General features: G+C 33.6%; 1 protein-coding gene across 4 annotated transcripts in view; it reads right to left on the bottom strand.

The window, feature by feature from the left end:
• LOC118194650 (MAPK/MAK/MRK overlapping kinase-like) overlaps window positions 1–21,895 on the bottom strand; it is a 129,663-nt gene extending 107,768 nt beyond the window's left edge. The window contains exons 1-2 of one of the 4 annotated variants that reach the window (XM_085824415.1): window positions 21,343–21,895; window positions 5,564–5,678 (exon numbers count right to left, since the gene is read on the bottom strand). In XM_085824415.1, coding sequence (XP_085680541.1) covers window positions 5,564–5,678; window positions 21,343–21,442 — 215 coding nt within the window. In that variant the 5' untranslated portion in view covers window positions 21,443–21,895. Of the gene's footprint in view, window positions 1–5,563; window positions 5,679–7,871; window positions 8,249–8,285; window positions 8,860–21,342 lie in introns of those variants that run through there. The other 3 variants (XM_085824412.1, XM_085824416.1, XM_085824414.1) reach the window with 3 other exon arrangements.
• Between the last annotated feature and the right edge of the window lie 755 nt (window positions 21,896–22,650).

Genomic DNA, 22,650 nt, shown 5'->3' with positions numbered 1-22,650 from the left:
ATGAATCGTTTGATTTGGTTCTAACAGTTCAAAACGTCCTGAACGGAGTTCATCATCCATGCTGCTTTTTCCAACTTTAAAATTTTAAACCAATTCTGGGTAGTCCTTATACTAATAATGTGTTCACCGTGTACACTATTAATTTTTGTCGCTGCAGACCTGGCAGATTCACCACACGAAAATAAAAAATGTAGCACAGCACATTCGTACTGATTATCTATATTCACTTTCTATGGTTACTAAAATGCGTTCGATATTTACGAAAGTTGGTGATGAACTGGATAATATGTTAGTCAAACGATGACAAGTTTCAACAGGTTGAAAACTGTATTGTTTTAGTAAATGCGTCATAATGAATTCTACCCATAATCTTAATGCGCATGAACTTATGGACTGACATAATATATGAATTAATATATTAATTATGCTATCTCATACATTCCGGACATATTCAAATTCCAAAGACTTCAGATAATTTGAAATCAATACACTTTAACGGAACGAATTATGTATAATAAGCATCGCTTGTTAGACAATCTAGCAACTATATTATTAAAGTACACTGACTACCAATAAGTATTTGGACACCTATGCAAATGACGATATCTACGGTCCTAAGGTACATCACGGACTCCGCCGGTATATATCGTGTAGGAAACAGCATCGGCTTTAGTCGCATGCAAGATGCCTCACAGTTCGGAGCTCTCTGATTTCGAGAAAAGTTTAATTATCGGGTATCACAAATGGTGCCGATCCTTAAGGGACATATCTAATGATTTGAAGTACTTAATATCGATAGTGGCCTATGTGATTAAGAAGTAGAAGGTGAGCGGTGATTGCCAGAATGTGCCCCGAGTCGGCAGACCAACGAAACTGGGAGATAGAGACCGACGAGTGCTGTCCAGAGAAATTCGGAAGAACCGCACCCAACCGATGGCGCTCATCCGCAAGGAGTTTCAACAGGCATACGGGAGTATTGTTTCAATGAATACCACCCGTAAGGAAGAACATCTGCTTGGTTTTCATGGTCCTGCTGCTGCCCATAAGCCTTTGTTTACAAAGTCCAACCGCGCTGCTCGGTTAATGTGGTGCAAAGCACATCGAAATTTGACCGTAGATCAGTGAAAACGGGTTCTTTGGAGTTACGAATCAAGGTTCACCATTTACCCGTTCGGATGCCAGGGTCTGGGTCTGGCATCTACCTGGAGAACGTCTCCTGCCAGAATGCATTGTGCCAACGGTCTGGGGCTGTTTCTCTTGGTATGGGCTGGGACCCTTGGTCCCCATTCATGGTAAGCTCAACTCCAATGCCTACTGCACTATTTTGGATGACAATGTGCTTCCTACGTTGTGGCAGTTTTACGGTTTGGATCCCTGTTACTTTCAGGATGACAATGCCAGTTGTCATGTTTCGGCGTTAATCAAGGCTTGGTATGGTGCCAATGGAATTTATCGAATGGACTGGCTTGCCCAGAGTCCAAACCTGAACCCTACCGAGAACCTCTGGGACGAGTTGCATCGCCGAATTCAGGGGTGCACTACCCGTGCAAAATCGGTTAGTTAAGGTTTTTCCTGTTGCCGCGGAGCTCGAAGTTTATCTGCCTTCTCTTGGACGCACTCTTCCTGCCACAACTACTTTTACCTTTTTATATCCATTATTAGTTTATTGTAGGTATTGTTCTGGGAGCGGCGTGAACCGTGCGCGGGAGATCGTCGTGAACAGTGGCGGAAGGCAGGAGACCCAGCGTTCGATCGAAGGGTAGGTGTCGTAGGATGGAAACCTAGTCTCGTCTCCCACAGTTCAGCATCGGCCTCCTCGTGGCGCCCGCTGGAATCTATGCTGTCATTAGGCTAGATATAGCCTGGCTGTCTTCGGACGGCATTAGGCTAGATATAGGCTGGACGGCATAGGCTAACGGATGCTGAACAACTAACTCTGTGGTTCGACTGGGCGGAATTTCCGGAACCGACCCTTTTGGGGAGGAGACCTTGGGTTCTTCCAGACCACTGGCTAGACTTGTGTCTAGATAGTTTCGGCCTGCAGAGCAAATAATCAGTCTTCACATTGACTAGAACCATCGTTTATTCGGTGGTAGGTTCAGGCTTGGCAGGGACCGTACTGGTACTGTCTTGTCCGTATCCTTGGTTGTGGGGACGTTACATGGTTGATGTGATGACCGTCTGAGGGGAATTGATTCCTCTCGGTCGGTGTGGAGGGACGTATGAACTCGAAACATTTCAAAGGGCTGAGAATAGGAGTACCGCGGGGAGTGGTGACCCCTCTCGTGGGAATTGTAACTTGTTAATGAGTAGTCTGGCTGGAGATCGGCCCTGTGGATCTCTTCATGATGGTCGCCCGTCGGTCTCTGCCTAGATGAATCCAAATTGTGAGGGAAGTTTTCAAGTCAGTGACCGGAAGGGGTGGCGCCCTCTCAAGGCATGGATTATAAACCTTGAAAGGAAGGACACAGATCCTTCAGGGCCTTGGCCATGTTTTTCTCCGGCTTACTGTAAGTATTGTTATTTAAGAAAAGAAAACCTTACTTGCTTCACCAGATAGGTCATGAGGCTTGCAGAAGTAAGGAAATACCTCAGCAATACATAAGAGCTATAATACAGATAAATAAGACAACACAATAATATATGACACCTAGATCTGGAGAGAATAACGAATATATTGTTCCAATTTTGTATTTCGTTAGCAATTTTTAGTAGAATTGTAATTAAAATTGTTTTATTTTCCCGTGTAATGCAGCGCGTGACGAGTTTTAAGATCTACTTTAAGTGTATTACAAGAACTTAAATTTAATTAAAAACCAATTAAATTACATGTTACTCATTGCCCAATATAACATAAATTTTGATTAAAAGAAATAAAGAGACAAACGTTCGTTTATATTGATATAAATGTAGAGAAATAGAGAAATCAAGTTTTACACAAAGCGAATTATACTAATAAAATATCATCCAAAATTTCGTATTACAGACCTTTCTATTTATTGGAACAATAAATTAGATTTTGTTTCCAAACGATCAACGAAAGTGACACTTTACTTAAGGCATGTTGCTCTCCGAAACAAAACCCCGGTGGTCATGTCCTGGCCACATCGGACTTTTTTTTTTTTTTTTTAATAAGCCCAAAGGGGCAAGCCCAGAATTAATTTCGTTTTGGCATTTTACGTTGGTTCACTGTAAACAAAGTTTCACTTGTCAAATTGCTGCCACCAAATATTACAGCCCTGCATTATATTTAAAGAAATTAAATAATGAAAAGTCTGCATGAATGCCTGTATGTTTCTCGCACTGTGAAAAAACGATGGTACCTAGAGACATCAAATTTTGAATAACGTAGTCCTTCATTCGAATATGGGCATCTGAAAGCCCAAATTATAATTTAAAATTTGTTTTATATTATAATTTGGGCTTTCAGATGCCCTATTTCATAATTTGTAAAACTTCAACGAATTTTTGATTAACAGACTCAACGCTTTCAAAGCTAGCAATGGCAACACTGTACGAAAAAAAAAATTTTATCTCCTCCGCACGAGACTGTGTATCGGAAATTCTAAAGATATGCTCTTTTAAAATTATTTTGTGATATTGCTGTTGAATTGAAGTTTATGGTTTAAGTGCGAAGAACATGATATTTAATAAATAAAGGTAACGCACAATATGTTAAATAAACACCCCTTTAGGCGTAATATAAAATCTGAAAACTTTCAGATTTTTTTTATTAACGTTAGGGTTTGCTTTTATTATAACTTAAATTTGTGTACTCCCATACTATAAAGTTTAAACTATTGCTGTATCTTCGTACTGCAGATTGTGTTATTAGTGCATTTAATATATTATTAATCGCACTGATTAGTTACTTATTAATTATTACTAATTGCATCGTATTATATTAATATATTCCTTAAAAGTCCGTTCAATCAGTATGTTCTTTAAAGTAAATTAATTAATGTTTCTAGTGCAAAACTGAGTGCATTATTATTTTCATGTTTTACAAATTGAAATGATATATTTTTGTATGGTGTATTCAGGCATAAAACGTGTATTTAGCATTAACAATCTTTCGCTGAAGCATACTGAAACTGGCAAAATATTTAAATCGTAGTATGAAACATGTGGCTAAAATTCCATAAGCGGGGTAAGTTAGCGCCAAACTATTTTGGCCTTAAAAATTTGGCGAATTTTTTAGGCGGCAATGAAAGCACTAAAATGTGATTTGTAAACGTCAAGTTTTTTGTTTTGCAGTAGTGAAACGCCGTTATTTTATGTAAACAGAATAGTAAAATGAGATGATAAAATACTAGATGAGTAAAAGAAAGTCCAACAGCCTTGCAAGTAAAAGCATAGTCCTATATATATGTAATTCATCATAAAATAGTAGAATGAACAATTCTTGTAAATAATTATTGAGTAAATAAATGTATACACTTATCATATCAGAGCACTGCGAAGTCAATTTTAAACGTAAACAGAATAGCAAATTATGCGTATTCAGCATCATAAACTAACTAAAATATTCAAGTTACTATCGTCGTGGAATTCAACACACTAAACAACTTTCGTTCAAAGCTTTGTATATTCCACATCTTTGCATTTGTCTCATGCAAGAAACAAAACTAAAAAAAAAATTAACTAAATAAAATTAAATGAAAATATTCATAAATTCAACATTCTCCCACCAACAACAGCTTAACCTCCTGCAAATATTTATATAAGTATAATATTAAACATACATGTAACAATAATATTAAACAGTAGAACTTTTAAAAACAAACACAGTATTTCAAAATTAAATTTAAAAAAAAATCTGGCTATACTAAATTCGCGCTCTTACAGTTACCGAAATAAAGCTCTAGGTTTTCCACAAGAAAATATACAGCAGGAAACCACAACCAAATTAAAATCGCGCCAAATAAAAAACTCTCTCCAAGCTTGGCGCTCACCCCGATTATGGAATTTTAACCAAGCATGTGAAGTATTCGGGAATAATAATTAGAAAAATGTAAATTTGTAAATAAGTAATTTGAAACTAAGTATTTTTAAAATAGTTAATCTAATGATTTTTGTTTTAATATTCTTCACTCTTTTTTTTTTTTTTCTTTTTCTCACAACAGCGTAATTATACACTGTATTCCAGAGAATTAATCAAGATCAATTTAAGATTTGCAGTGATATTTGTGTAACTGTGGGCTCATATACTCTTTACAAATATGTAATTTCTATAACCATGCATGACTATCTATATCTGTGTAATCATGAATCACTGCGACATATTGAAGAACAGTTGTGTTTGCCTGCCTAAAAATACTTATAATACAGATAAAAAAAATCCCGCCTGAAGTACCGAATAACACCTAAATGGGTTTTGGTAAATCAGTAGATGTTTCCTACGGAGAGGGTTAAATGTCCTGTTTGAGTCCCTCCCGCGGTCAGAAGTTATCTTCATGGCGCAGTACTGACCATTATTTTTGATTAATAGGAATGGAAGCTGAAAGAAAATGATATTTTAAGTCATATTTCAACAGAAGAGTAAGTGTGTTATTTTACATACCTTACAAAATGTCTCTTGAGGGTCTTACACGCATATAGTTGTCCATCTGACATATTCTGGCAGGCCATGACTTCGGCGAAACTACCTTCGCCTTTCTTACCCAATATACGGTATCCTGAAATAATGAAAGTACTTTTAAAATAGAATAGAAGAGAAACACGCTAATGTGACAATCAAAATCTCAATAACAACCTTGTATTTAGCGTACATATATTAAAACACTCAATCGATTTCGAGGGCAGCTAAAGGTCCCTCTTCATCAGGAGAATGAAATTACTAGAAAAGGGGAAAAAAGGAAAAAAATAAAGCATTGGCAAAGGAGTCTCAGAAACACGTGGTCGTTATCAGCAACGTAGCTTTTAAAATAATTTGTAGAATATCGGTTATAAATGAAATAATATAGAACGTCATTTTAACAATAAACAATCTTACTTTCCAGAATTTGGTGGGACAGAAAATGAAATCTGAGACAAGATTTAATTTTGGGGATTTTATAGAATAATGTGTCAAACTAAATGTACGGGAAAAAATCAGTTTGAGAATTTGGTGGAATCAGGAATCAAACCTAAGACACGATCCAGTCTGAGAATTTAGTAAGATCATGAATTACACATGGGATATGATGGCACTATGAATCAAACTTTGGACAAAAAACTCTTTGGAAATTTGCTGGGATTAAAAGTCAAACTTGGGATCTCTGGTTCTGCAGATGAAAAAATGTAACACTGCACGACTGAAGCAAAGAATTTAACTTTTCAAATTTCTGCTGTAAGTTAGTAAACGAATTACTTTCAACTAGACAAAAAGAGATTTTGAGCTATCAGGAATCCAATACCTTGACTGTTGAGCAGAGAAGTTGGCTACTTATATACTCTTCATGTATTCTGTTAGTTACCATCTATACCTCTAGGGCTTTACTTTCAGTTAGACAAAAAGACTGTTATCTGCTAGACATAATTATCCACTTCTACCAAGAATCTAACATACAGCCTCTTAATCTGCAGACGATAAAGCTAAGTACAAAACCACAGAAGTTAGTGATCAGACATTCGGATTTTTCTTTTTAAAGATCCAGAAGCTTTATATGGGCAGAAGAGTTACTATTTGAATTGTAGAACTAGATAATACACGAATAATTCTCTAAATAATACACGAATGTTTTTGCCGGGTTATTTTAATTTGCTCATTTAAAGAAATGTGATTTTGGGAAGTCAAAACGTTAAGTTCTTTTTAACATAAATAAGTAATTGTATAAAGTATTTCTCCCGCTATCTTAGCGAGCGTTCGTGGTGTGGTGGTCTGCACGCTGGGCGCGTATTCCAGAGGTTCGTGGTTCGATTCCCTGCGAAGGCGTTGCTAATTTTTCATCATTCCTGCTTAAAAAATATTCCTAATGACTCTACAAGTGGCGCTCGAACTAAAAGGGTGGTGGATGATAATTCTCCGCACCCAGGATTTGCCGACTGTGTCCTCTAGAAACCCAATCGCCCTTTAAAAGGGGAATATATAATGTATTTCTCCCAACTTCTTGGCGTGCCTTCGTGGTGTAGTGGTCTGCATGCTGGGCACGTATTCCAGAAGTCTGCGGTTCGATTCCCGGATAAGGCTTTGCTAATTTTTCATCTCTCCTGCTTCGAAATAAACCTAATGATTCTAAAAATGGCGCCTGAACTAAAAGGGTGGTGGATGATGATTCTCCCTGCCCAAAATTTGGCGATTGGGTCCCCTAAAAACCCGCAAGTCATTCGGCTTATCAAAATTTTACCCTATTAGACAATCCCCTTTTTCGGATGATTTAATTTCCTTTGAAGATGTGGAGGTAAAGGCGTAATTGCCTATGAACTCCGTAAATTGCCCTTCCTTGATCCTTGATCCTTGATCCTTGACCTTTAATAGGAGGAGATATTTCTCCCGCCTTCTTGGCATGCCTTCGTGGTGTGGTGGTCTGCACGCTGGGCGCGTATTCCAGAGGTCCACGGTTCGATTACCGGCAAAGGGCCTATTTTTCATCTCTCCTACTTCCGAAATAAACCTAAAGACTTTACAACAGTAAGTGAGTAACTTAGTAAAATTTAATTAATCAAACTAAAAATTGTTAAAGTTCTTAAATAAATTTTGAAACGAAGAATACCTACACCTTTGTGATTCTAAATTTTGTTTAAACTGGAAGTTAAACATGGCATTACATCTTAAAATGTTTTTAAACAGATGTAAAAAATTACAATACATCTCTCGTGTTTCGGGAGTTAAAAGATATTAGTAGTATACAAAGGGAAAAAAATCATAATCTGAATACTAGTTTTCGTACCATTCAGTTTTTCAATAAAAATGTAATTCCTTTGGTGATTGTTTCTAAGAGGAATAAAATAGCTATTGCTGTAATGAAGCATGTGCAGGATAATTTCTTTTAACAAATAACAGAGAAAGAACACGTTTCAAACAATAGTACTAATTTAAATATAGATCATTTTCATGTATATTTTTAACCTGATTGAAAATGAATTTGTTATAGCAGACAAATCTTGTTTTGAAACCATGTGCACGCATGAATTCTTTTCTTTATTTTCAGAGGATCCAATCAAAACAGTTCTTTGTCAACACTGAAAGTCGAAAGGCTTGTAACAATAATCTTATCCATGCCTAAGTGTAATAAAGAGTAGTCCGAATTCTTTTTTGGCAGAAAGAATATTCTTCGGGAAAGAGCATGTAAATAAATGCTTACTTCTTTTCCCTTTATGGTGCAGAGAATAGTAAAGTGACTTCCACACTACAAGGAAAACGACTTGATACACTTTTTGCCCCTATGTAGCCATTTTGTCACAGAGTTATTGTTTTACTGGAGAGCCAAATTAATATAAATAAGCATGCTTTCTCGATCTATACGCACATTGTATAAAACAGCAATATCCGTTGATGCCGATTTGAAAACAACAAAACAAAATGATTTCCGTCGCTATTGCCAGTTTGAAAGCAGAAAATAAACATTCGTGTTTCAATCTAATACAGGTAAAGATTTCCGTCAACGCTGCCAATCAGAAAACAAAAACATTTATATTTTTCTTTTGCGCACATAATTCTAACTCTTATAATTTTATCAATAAATAATACAAATATAATTGAGTTTTCATATCAGAAGCATGTTAAATCCGGCGATCCATTTTCCAATGAATTCGCTTGGGTAATCATTCTTTCGATTCACTTCTGTGGAGATAATTTTCATCTTGTTTCAGAATTCGGGTCACTGTCTCGGGATGTTAAGTGATGTTTGACCCGCTTCACCTTTTCGAGCACCTGGGTGAGCGACCGCCACACCTCAAATATCGTTTGTCCCAGTTTTGAAACGAATGGAACTTCGAAATCGATATCTTGTTGCCAAGCAATGGAATCCGTTCCTTCTTTATTTTCCATATTTGCACGTTGTCCATTGACGCCTGCCTCATAAACTGTTTTGTTTCTTTAAAAGAATGTTAACTCAAATTATATTTCTTATTAATGCTTTCGTTTTTATACAGGATGAAAGCTTAAAAAAGATTATTATACTATCCAAAAGTAAAAAAATCTGATGTGTACACCACATGACTTCCTTGTACGGAATAGTAAATTATACGCATTTTTTCTTGCATTTTATTTAAACTTATTAGATTGAATTAAACCTACTTCGCCGACAGCGCATAAACCACAATAGAATAAATGCATTCTTTAAAATTCTCTTTGTTTACCATAGCGACACTCTGGCGCTAGGTTCAATTAACAGTATTATATTTCGTTCATATTATAACTCAGAATGCACAAACTTATATCATTTAAAGAATTATCTAATCGTTGCCACATGTTCTATTCAAATACTATAATAAAGCTAGAACAATGTATAAAAGAAATTAAGCAAACAAAATAAAAAGAAACAGTTTTTCACAGACATTTGAGTATTTCTCATTCAATTAATTCAGTTTTAACTTAGTGGCAAGGCAAAAATACATGAAACTCAAAATATCTGTATTAAAAATTACGAAGTAAATCTTAAACGCTTATTTCCTCGAAAAAATTCCAGAAAGGATTAAGCATGATTTAAATAATAAATGAAGGCGTTATCTTTGTTGTTGCGAAGATAAGTTTCTCTAGATTGGCAACAAATCCGATATCCTGCTGTTTCAAATGTAAACAAAAGCAATGGCCGCCATCAAAAATATTATTAGGCTTAGCGGCGCTTCAACAATTTTAAAATTGTTGATAATTCTAAAATTATTGCATACAGATTTACTAAAGGCATAAAAACCTTAACCGGAAGATAAGAACAACATAATTCAATCATTTTTAAAGCAAAAAATGTACAATTTACATACATATAAGAGTAAAGAAACTGAGATTACTGAGCTGGGTTACAGAGTGGATATATATATAAATATATTTATATACGTTTGGTGCTGCCGATTGCAACCAAAATACGAGGTGCACATCTACATGTTATAGCAGTCCTATATACAAAATTTCAACGTTCTGAGGCCACTCGTTTTTGAGTTATACGAGATACGCACGTACGTACATACGTTCGTACAGACGCCACGAAAAATTCTCTTCAGAATTCATTTTAAAGCAGTTTTATAATTTTTTTGGAGGAAAAGAGTATTTTATTCTGTCCTTACATACAGATATCACGGAAATACATCGTTAAATTGCATTTGAAAGAGGCCAAAATGGGATATATCCAATTCACCTATGGAAATAGGTGAATAGGTGCATTCCATAGGTGAATTGGATTTTCGTGAGGCTTTTCACATTCACAAAGATTTAGCAGGTTTAGTTAATGATTTGAAGTCCAATCCAGTCCTTTATAATGCCTTTAAAATTCTACTATCTTAATTCAGTTATTTTTGCCGATAGATGACGTTACCTCCTCTCGCGTTTGGTACTACCAGAGGGTATAAAAATCCGTTCAGTGGTTGCTTTCCATTATTTGAAGTTCAGATTTTGAGCGTAAGGTGCATTTGCCCCTCGCTCCCTATTTTAACTTCGCTAATTTTTCTTGTCCTTTATGCTTGATCAGATAGCCTGGCTCAGTAAAAGTAGGCGGCCAGTGCAACTCTGATTAAAAATCTAGTTATAACCACGTGCAGTGCTGATAAGGACCACGTATTTCTGTGACTCCTTTATTTTCTTCTTTCTAGGTATTTCTTTCTCCTGATGAGAAGGGACCTTTAGCTGCCCTCAAAATCGATTGAGTGTTTCATTATACCTACGCTAAATACAAGGTTGTTTTTACGATTTTAACTTTAAAATTGTTGATAATTCTAAAAATATTGCATACATGTTTACTAAAGACATAAAAACCTTAACCGAAACATAAGAACAACATAATTCAATCACTTTTAAAGCAAAAAATGTACAATTTACAAACATATAAGAGTAAAGAAACTGAGATCACTGAGCCGGGTAACAAAGTGGATATATGTATAAATATATTTATATACGTTTGGTGCGAACGATTGCAACCAAAATACGAGGTGCACATCTACATGTTATAGCAGTCCTATACACAAAATTTCAATGTTCTGAGGCTACTCGTTTTTGAGTTATGCGAGATACGTACGTACGTACATACGTTCGTAGAGACGCCACGAAAAACTCTCTTCAGAATTTATTTTAAAGCAGTTTTATAATTTTTTTTGGATGAAAACTTTTATTCTTTCCTTACGTACAGATATCACGCGAAAACATCGTTAAATTTCATTCGATAGCGGTCAAAATGAGTATTTTCGTTGAAATATGCTGCCTGAAACTTTTCGCGATTACAATACTTCCCTTTTACTTCGTACAAGGAAGTAAAAAACATCACTGTTGCCACAAAAGTCTACACCATAACGAACATATTAAATTATTGTGTTTTAACTGAGTTCGTGCACTTATATGTTTGTAAGTTGTGCATTATTGCTTTAAAAATTATTGAATTATGTTGTTCTTATCTTCCGGTTAAGGTTTTTATGCCTTTAGTAAAACTGCATGCAATATTTGTGGAGTTATCAACAATTTAAAAGTTATTTAAGTGCGGCTAAGCTTAATGAATTTTGCAATGGCGGACATGTTTGTTTACATTTGAAACTCGGCAAAATAGCGGATTAGTTGCCAATCTAGAGAAACTAAGCTTCGCAACAACAAAGATAACGCCTTCTTTTATTATTGCGAATTAGACCATGTTTAATCCATTCTGGAATTTCGAGGAAATAAGTGCTTAAGATATACTTCGTAATTTTTAATATAGATATTTTTAGTTTTTATGTATTTTTGACTTGTTGGGAAGTGAGAACTGAACTAATTGAATGAGAAGTACTGAATCGTCTGTAAAAAACTGTTTCTTTTTTGTTTTGTTTGCTTAATTTCTTTTATACATCGTTTTAGATTTATTATAGAATTTGAACAGAACATGTGGCAACGATTACATAATTCTTCAAATGGTATAAACTTATATGCATTCTGATTTATAGTATGAACGAAATGTAACGCTATTAAGTGCAGCTAACGCCACAGTGTCGCTGTGGTAAATAAATGTAGTGAATTTTAAAAGAGTGTATTTATTCTATTGCGGTTTATGCGCTGTCGACGAAGTATATTTAATTCATTCCAATACGTTTAAATGAAATGCAAGAAAAAATGCGTATAATTTAATATTCCATGCAAGAAAGTCATGTTGTAGAGACATTAGGTATTTTTGGAATCAAGAAAGATTGAAAACTTAGCAACGCCTTCGCCGGGAATCGGACCGCAGACCTGTGGAATACCATCCCAGCGTGCAGAACCACTACAACACGAAGGCACGCTAGGAGATACCTTATAATGTGACACATCAGATTTTTTATTTTGTTTCAGAAAAAAAAGTTAAAAAAAGTCAGAGGTTTTAAAAGTTGAAGCTGAGTATTATATGAGTATTTAGCAAATTTCTGAAATCTTAGATGATTAACCTTCCATTAAGACGCTTACTAAACAAAAATATTAAATTAAGAAACAAGATTAAAGTCTTTCAAGACGCTAGCGGCAAAAAAAAGTTGTCAACGAAGGTAAAAATTAAACGCACATCCAAAAATAACCTAACAAAATAAGACGTACAAGATAATATAGTAAAACGTGTATTCAAAAGTTTTTACACCTATGTGGAAGTTCCCTGAGAAGAAATGAGAGGGCTGATCTGTTCAATGAAAATGCCATGAACTGTTCTAGAATCATCTTGATGAAGACAGGTTAAAAAAAAAACAGTTTAGTGTAGACCAGCGTTTTGGTGTTTCGGATAATAAGTGGTCCTCCTGCTTTTTCCAAAAAGGCAAGACACAAAATTCAAATTAACTCCGTATATTACACTATTGCCGAAAAAAATTTCAGAGTTTATAAATTACACGTGGCAATAGTATGTCACCTTTTTCTCACAAGACTGACATCCTAAGAAATTATTACTTGTTATCTTACCTAAGGACTTCCTACTCTAGACTTACCAGTAGATGAGGGACGTAAAGACTATGACTGTGGTGGTTCTTGCCAGCACACAAGCAAACATAGATCAACTATGCGAGAATCGGCCCGTTCATCCATCTCATTAATGCGAAAACCAACATTTTTTTAACTTCTTGAAACGAATATAAATTTGAGTCATTAAAACGAATATAAATTTGATTCTGGTAGCTTAATACCGACAAAAAATTTAATTAATGTTATTTTAAATATATAAGTCTACTGGTAATAACATAGGCTAAAATAATTACTTTCTAAGGGACAAGAGTAAGATTGTCCGCAGAATATTCTAATTTATAAAAGTGGATCTCATTTGAAAATGTTTTAGGAAAGCGGGTTTACACTAATATCACAGTACACTTTAAACTACTTCTTGAATTGTGGATTTTCCCCAAGCAGTTTTCGACGTTTTGCTATTTGAACAGGTCCGGGAAATGATTAATGTAATTTCAATAGTATTTTCTTGATTGCGATGCAAAAATGATTCTCTCATTTTTACCTTGACGTTTTTTCTTCTAATTCATATCCAACCCGAAATCGGGTTGCTCAAGATCTGGCAGAACTTTTCATGTATAGCCAATGGCAAAGCCATACTCTGTTAGAGAATTTTACGTCCATAACCCTTGGAAGGATAAAATAGTATTCCATAAAAGGAAGGAAACTGCGTTTGTTACAGGAAGTTAGTTATTTTATAAGGTATTTCTCCCGCCTTCTTAGCATGCCCTCGTAGTGTAGTGGTCAGCACGCTTGGCGCGTATTCCAGAGGTCCGTGGTTCGATTCCCGGAGAAGGTGTTGCTCATTTTTCAAGTTTTGTTTTCCCATTGGCAGATTGTGAACAATTATAAATGTAACCCAGTCCATTAATCTGTACAAGGCCGGATGTGATGATCTCGTTATTATGGAGGACAGTTACAACCATGCCTTCTCCGGGATTCGAAACCAGGCCTTTCGGCATCGCAGTCAGCTTCCTTGATCACTATACCGACTGGGCGACTTTTTAAGTCTCCTGCTTCCAAAAATCACTTAATGACTCCACAGTTGCGCCCGAAGTAAAAGGGTGGTGGATGATGATAAAAGGAAGTCATGCGGTGTACGCATCAGACTTTTTCAATTAAAAACAATAGAAATAAATTTCTTATTAATTTTAACTAATACACAAGATTTGCATGTCGAAATAAATTTAAAAACGAAAAGAAAAGAGAAAAGATAAAAACTAGATTCTGAAAATGAAATAAGATCTAAGTTCAGAATCAATCTTATAAACCCTACTGTCATTTTTATTCTATCAGCAGAAAGAAAAGGAGACAAGGTAAATACGTACCCCTTATTAAATGCTGAAATCACTAGTCAGCTTCTCTGATTTGACGCCGTAACACTGGATACGACAGCCACCGGCAACTCAAAATGATGATTAAACCGAGGGTCCTTAAAAATTCTCAGGAAAAAAATATAACCCATATTATAATGAGCAGTAAAGTACCGTCAACTATTTACCTGCATTTTCAATAAGCTCAGTCTGTAGAATAAGTTCATTGGGTCTGCAAATTATATCAAAACTCAAAACAAAAAGAGCTTATCATAAATAATGAAAGAATGAACATTATCAGAAATGAAGAAACTAATTTATAAAAGCTACTTAAGGGAAAATTTCCTGTTTCCTTTTATATTTTCAGTAGACAGATTAGTTTTACGTTGATGATTATCTGAAAACTGGATAGCCAGCCTTCAGTTGAACGAAAGTTAATTGTAATTGAAACTTCTCTTAATGAAAATGTTCCAAGTAAATTTTTATAAATTCCACCTAAAATTACTTCTACCAGATTAATCTTTACAGCGCATAAATTATAATTATCTGATAATGACAAATTATATAGTTTAGTTTTAAATAAAATACAGTGCTAGGTAGAAAAGAGTAGAAAATTTAGTTCAAGGTGGGGGAACTCCTAGAAAACATTCAAAAAATAGAACGTATGCTTTCCTGCATAAAACATGTTAATGCAAGGAAACCCGTTTCACACATGAACTCACGTTCACACGTGTGAACTGCAATATACATATTTTTATTTATTTAACCACAACCACAATTACTGATTTTTTTTAAAAAAAAAAGCTTTTGACTTTTAAAAACATTTAATCTTTATTTCATATTTAAAATATATTGTTTATAACTTCTTAACACTTGTATAACTAAAAGTACGGTAAAATTCGTTTTTTGTATTAATTTAAAACGTACTTATTCATGTCATAAGAAACGTTATTTTGGATTGAATTCTAGTTGAAATAATTCATTTTTTTTAATTCTCTTATTTAATTGGCAGTTCTTTCTTATCGGCTTCTGCAGTAATTCTAAATTCTGATACCTCATAAAAATTTTAGATAATTTAATGAGTAAATCACGAACGTATATATAAAATAATTATGAATTAAAACTGTAAGCATGCCGTGCCCCATAAAAGCGTTGAAACACCTCCGAATCCACATAGTAAGTACCAAATTCTTCAGATTTAGTTCGTTTTTCGTCCACCATATTTGGTGCTATTTTGGTAGACGGTTGCACAGATTTTTGGCGATTTACATTGACGCAATTTTTGGCGCGGTTTTTATACTCATCAGCCATCTTGAAAAATGCTGTTTTTACGTATTTTACGCATAGTAAAGTATTAGAAACTTTAAAAAAATAAATATCGTTAAAAATAATGGATTAATGTTTTGTTGAAAACGTTGTTTTTTAAGATGGCTGGCAAATGTAAGTAAATACATTTACTAAGAGTATAAAATGCTAAAGTAAGGTTAAATTATTACCTTCACATAATAGAATAAAACCACCGCTATAAAAAAAATTGCGCCAACATTTAATTGGATTAAAATATTACTTAAATTGAATATCGAATTAAAAATATCTTACCAACGTTTAAATGAATTAAATATTACTTAAATACTTTAAAATAAGTTTTATAGGATTTACTTATTTAACATTAAAGCATATGTGGCAATAAATATCTCAGGAATTTTTGAAGACGTTGTATTAATTTTTTAATAAAAGTTGAAGTATACAATTATAAAGTAAAAGAAAATTATGTACTTACCTTTTTTTATTCCATTTGAGATCTGAGGAATTCGAAGAGATGAATAATAAGATTTTAAAATGGCGCGGTAATGCACAAATATTCAGTAACCAATCAGGGAGCTGATTACATCACGCATAGAATTAAAATTATTTAAATAATCATTTATAATAAAATCATTTTTAAAACAAATGCAAAATTAAATTGATTTTTAATATTTAGAAGCCATAAATAATATTTTAAACACGGAATTTATGCATAATAAAACGCATTATTTTAAAAATAAAATGACAACAAAATATCGGTTACCATAAATAATTTATCCAGCAATGGGTTTACCATAAGTCGTATTACTCGTCAAAAGAAAAATCGCCAAAATCCGTGCAACCGTCTACCAAAGTAGCACCCCATATTTGAGCAAATGGGAGCATTAACATAAAATGCTCATCGTTATGAGCACTTAAATAGAAAAAAAAATTGAAACTTAATTCACAACGATTATTTCATGTCAGTATGATATAGTTCTATTTTTCATTCATTTTTAAAATATAAACTCCAAACTCCAGTTATTTTTTTTTCTTATGAATTTCCTCTTTTTGCAGATAACCATAGTATCTCACTTATTATTCTTATTATTTCAGAAGAAACACATATGTTAAATATTTCATTAAATTCTGAAGAAAGGTTTTACAGCACATAAATGCAGATTCCTTTAAAAATTTTGAAGTAAAAACGCTCGTCTTGCAGAGTAAGCTGTGATGAAGGACCTCCATTCTTTACTTAGAATTTTCATCTTTTAAAATGTATAAATCTGAAATCATCAAAAGCAAGCATATGAAAATTTTTAAGAGAATTTTCTAGGAGATTTATCATTTTTAAAATAAAAAAATCTGATGTGTACACCACATGACTTCCTTGTAAGGAATATTAAATTATACGCATTTTTTCTTGCATTTTATTTAAACTTATTAGATTGAATTAAACCTACTTCGCCGACAGCGCATAAACCACAATAGAATAAATGCATTCTTTAAAATTCATTTTGTTTACCATAGCGACACTCTGGCGCTAGGTTTACTTAACAGTATTATATTTCATTCATATTATAACTCAGAATGCTATGTCTATGTCTATGTCATAACACAATTAAAAGGCAATCGGCCTAGTGCGGCGTTTACCAATATATAATAAGTAGGGTGTCTTTAATGATGAGGTGAATCCAGTAAGATGGTACGTACTTTTTGCACCTAGTGCAGAGTCTCTAGAAGAGAAGTAAACGTGGCCCCACGATGTGAGGATCTGCAACTTGAGAATTTCTGCCGCTCGCCTGTGCTTGTCTTGAGAGAAGCTGCGAATTAATCTTTATCTGCACAGTTCAGAATCATCTCAATGGCTTGGAAAGCTAGGCAAAGTTTCTGCTTATTTGATTTAGCTGATTTAATTCTCTGAACTATTGTGGTTATTGATTTCATAAGAAAAAGGGTTTTCTGATCTTTGAAAATGTTAATGATTTCTGCTAAATTTTCCTGTGGGTTTTTCTGCTTAACTTTGTCACTGTAAAGGTTTTTAGGCATTTCTTGATTAGTCTGGCCTGAAGCTTGAATAAATTCGGGGAAGTCATCTTTAGTAGGAATTTCTTGTGTTTTTTCTATCTTCTCTAAATGATTGAATCTTTTTCTGTATACCTTACAACCATGATAAGAAGAAACGTGATTTTCTTGACAGTAAATGCAAGTTGGTTTTTCATCTGGTTTTAATTTACAGGTATTGGATTTGTGATTTTGTCTGCACTTACAGCACCTGACCTTTTTAAAGCAGTTATTTTGGGAGTGCCCGAACTCCTGGCAATTGAAACATTGAATTGGGCGTTTTCTGGGCTGATATTTTTCTATTGTGATATTGAATCCGAACATATTGTTTAATTGGTAAATTTTCTCTCCTGCAGAATTTCTTTTTAGTTCAAGGAAAAATATAGGTAAATGGATAATTTGGTCTTCTGCTTTCTTCGTGAATTGCTTTACTTTAATTATAGGGAAGCTTCTGCGTTCTAAGTCTGCGTGAATTGCTTGCTCTGTGTAGGATCTTGGGATATTCTTAAGTATAACTTTAATTGAAGAGGCTGAGGAAATTTGAAACGTATGAAAACTAATCTGTGCTTTCTTGAATTTATCAACTCTAGCTTTATAATCGGCTTCGCTGGTAGTGTAAAGGAAAATCTGTCTGGCTTTGATTGTAACTTCAAATTCGTTTTTACATATCTCTCTGAGCATTTTGTCAATTTCAGGCCAATCAACATCGTTTTCTGGAATGACTAATAGGGAAATTTTCGTTTTATTTTCTGCTTTATTCTGTGTTGTAGTCATCTGCGTTTCATCTGTAACTACCATATCTTCGTTATTTTCGTTAAGAGTTTCAAATCTGTTATTTTGCGGAATATCTGCTGGTGGGATAGACTCGGCAATTTTCGCGGTTTTCTTTGGAGTTTGCCAATCCTTCTGATTTATTGTTTTATCATCTGTTTTAGAATTCGCGAGCTTCGGGGTGTTCTGAATGCTTGCTAAAATGAACTGCTTTTGTTGAATTTCTTCTTGTAACTTTGAACGCATTTCTATCGCTGGTGAGGAGCTTAATGTCTTCATAAACTCAATACAGTTTAATTTATCGGAGATTTCGTTTTCTAATTTGAGTGAAAGATCTTTGGGGTTAGTCGGAAGCTGAGTATTAAAATATTCTTGCGAGATAGCTTCTGTTAAATTAGGAAAACCTTTTCTGTGTTTGTTAACTACTGCTTCAAAATTTGAAGGGGAGGGTTTGAATTTCTTAGTATTATCGGCTATTTTCTTAGGACTTCCTGCAGTTTTCTTTTCTTTTCTCTGGGATTTACTTTTCTTAGTAGAAATTAATATACTTTGAAGCGCCGAGTCATCTGAAGCAATTACAGGCATCTCTTTGGATGTAGTCGATTTTCTTGAATAATTCGAATAAGTAGAATCATTATCGCTATCATAATCGCTGAAAGTAGCATGTCAAGGAATTTTGCCTCTATCTGGTGATCCGCTATTACTGGTCATATCGAGGAGAACAAGCAAAAATAATATTTACCAAAAATCAAGAAGAACAGTCGTCGTCGCAAGAGAGAAACTCACATCTCATCCTTCATATTTCTATAACGACACTCTCTCATCACTCAGAATGCATAAAATGTATATCATTTAAAGAATTATCTAATCGTTCCCACATGTTCTATTCAAATACTATAATAAAGCTAGAACTATGTATAAAAGAAATTAAGCAAACAAAACAGAAAAGAAACAGTTTTTCACAGACGATTTAGTATTTCTCATTCAATTAATTCAGCTCTCACTTCGCGACAAGGCAAAAATACATAAAAACTCAAAATATCTGCATTAAAAATTACGAAGTAAATCTTAAACACTTATTTCCTCTAAAAAAATTCCAGAAAGGATTAAGCGTGATTTAATTCGCAATAATAAATGAAGGCGTTATTTTTGTGTTGTGAAGCTAATTTTCTCTAGATTGGCAACAAATCCGCTACTCTCCTGTTTCAAATGTAAACATCAATGGTCGCCATTAAAAACAGGCTTATCGACAATTAAACAACTTTAAAATTGCTGATAATTCTAAAAATATTGCACACAGATTTACTAAAAGCATAAAATTCTTAATTGGAAGATAAAAACAATATAATTCAATCGTTTTTTAAAGAAAAAAATGTACAATTTACAAACATATAAGAGTAAAGAAACTGAGATCACTGAGCCGGGTAATAGAGTGGATATATATATAAATATATTTATATACGTTTGGTGCGGCCGATTGCAACCGAATAAATTTTGTATGTAGGACTGCTATAACATCTACATGTTATAACATGTAGATGTCATTTACATGTTATCTACATGTTATAACATATAACATCTACATGTTATAACATGTAGATGTTATAGCAGTCCTATATACAAAATTTCAACGTTCTGAGGCTACTCGTTTTTGAGTTATGCGAGATACGTACGTAAGCACGAACGTACGTACATACGTTCGTACAGACGCCACGAAAAATTCTCTTCAGAATTCCTTTTAAAGCAGTTTTATAATTTTTTTAAAGGAAAAGAGTATTTTATTCTGTCCTTACGTACAGATATCACGCAAAAACATCGTTAAATTGCATTCGATAGCGGTCAAAATGGATATTTTCGTTGAAATAGGCTGCCTGAAACTTTTCGCGATTACAATACTTCCTTTTTACTTCGTACAAGGAAGTAAAACAAATGGTTTCCTAACCTCGTTTTATATTTCTTTGCGATATCTTGCCATATTGTTCGAGAACGCACTACAGTATTAGATCAAATCTATCTATAATATCCACATACCATTTATTTAATATGAGATCAAAAATGCGAAACTGATTTTTCTAAGAATTTGAGTCTTAATTTCTCTGGAAAAAATATGGTATTCCTAAACTTTTGCGAATACTTTTCACTACTAATTCATCTTTTACTTTTTAAAAGTCGTTAAATTTCTGTTTATATAACTATCATAAATTATAATGTTTTGTAAAAAAAAAATGAAATAAAGGTGCTATTTATAAAAAAATAAGTAAATAAAAATAAGTAAATAAAATAAGTAAATAAAATAAGTAAAATAAAAAATATATATAATTAAAAGATTCTAATTTAACATAATTCTAATTTTAATATTATTACTGCAAAGCTGGAGATGTCCCAACATTTTTAGAACTCACACATATATCAGCAGCAATCACAGAAAACTCTTTTAAAACATCATCCGTTATTTTTAGAATCAAAAGAACAGGATTCATTTAAATCAGTGAAATAAACCAAATCTAGAAACCTGCTTCTAAGGTTTTCAACTCAGCAGTCCATTAAACATGTATAGATACTCATATTTTAACGGGTGTTTAAATCATCGTATTGATATGAAATTTATATTATAATTTTATGAATACATAAATAACGTTTCTAATTATAATTTAAAATGGCTATTCTTTAAAGAAATTTATCAGTATGCTTCTTTTATAAAGCGTTGTTCTTCCTTCTTTTAATTCTTTTTATTCCCTTTTTTAACATTCTAATGGATTACATACTCTGTCTTAAATACTTAATATACAGTTTAAAAGTTGCTTTTCGCAAGTAAAATTTGTTTTGAAAAATGAAAACTTCATTAAAAGAATATAAACTTACTTTGCATTGCAGTCATTTGATTTGGAGAAAAGTCGTCTGCTGTAACAGGTCTTCCCCTTAAGCAGAGTGACTGAAGATCGTTGGGTCCCAACATCGGCATCAGAAATAACCAATTTGAAATAGAGTTTTGATATTATTCTCTAAGATCTTTAGAGATTGTTTTAGCTTTTTATTTTGACGACTTCAACTTCTGAACCCATAACAGCCTCAAGAACAGATTCATGGTTATCTCACCGGAAAATTATTAACTAGTTTACCAACAGAAAGTAATTTCATTTTTTAAGTTCTGTTTAGAATTTTCAGTGAGTGGTAATCGTCACTACAATCGTTCCAAGACAACATTTGATACTAATGCCTAAATACGTGATACTGAAATTTAAATTATAAACGGTTTTTAAGTGCCTCCATATTATAAAGTTCATTGAAATTTAGATTTAGAAAGACATTTCTGAACATTTATCTGAAAGAATTGTCACGTCTGCTGAAGAGCGCGTCTTTTGCGCACCTGATAAAAACTGCAACCGATTCCCTCAGCGAACGATACTAATCTACGGCCTCTTAGGGAACGATCGTCTGCTCAATTGCTCTAAGTGCATTTCGCTCAGAAATTATTTCTCGACCGACTAAGCATGAAATGGAGGGGTGATGCGCAAAGTGAAAATTGACACAAAAAGTGCACTTATATTAATGTTCTCGTTTTAAAAGTGGAATTTCCGTCTTTTCCCCTAAATTATTCCTGTGAGATTATTTGGGCATGGAATTTTGTATTTTCCATTTGTGCTCATAGTCGTTATTTTTCGTGGATTCTCATGAGCATTATCTTTCATGGATATTCACAGATTCTAGGATTCTTTTAATTGTATGACATCAAAATTATCATAAGCACAACATTTAGCTTTAAATTTGTTCCATTCCCCATTTTAATGAATAAGTGCATTCTGTTTTTCCTACTTATTTTTGTTGATCGTATTTTCTGTGTGGTTTTGTTTTATTGATTTTTCATTCTTTCAATTATCATTCCCCTTTATTTGTATGATTTTTTCTAACAAGAAAATTGATTTACAAAATAGGACGAACGAGATAAAATCTCTTAAGACGACAACCCCCCTGGCCTATTTTTACGTCCTCGTACGAAGTAAAGAAAATATTGCAATGGCGGAAATTTTCAGGTATTATACTCGTATTACAACGAAAATATCCATTTTGACCGCTCTCTTATCATTGAAACGATGTTTTTGCATGATATCTGTACGTACGGACAGAATAAAGGATTCCTTTTTTCTAAAACGGATTGTAAAATGGATTCAC

Source organism: Stegodyphus dumicola, chromosome 9 (genome assembly GCF_044657685.1).
Source record: "Stegodyphus dumicola isolate Sdum_Otavi_A_Nest chromosome 9, ASM4465768v1".
Taxonomy (NCBI): domain Eukaryota; kingdom Metazoa; phylum Arthropoda; class Arachnida; order Araneae; family Eresidae; genus Stegodyphus; species Stegodyphus dumicola.
This window is presented reverse-complemented; position numbering and strand designations above follow the sequence as displayed.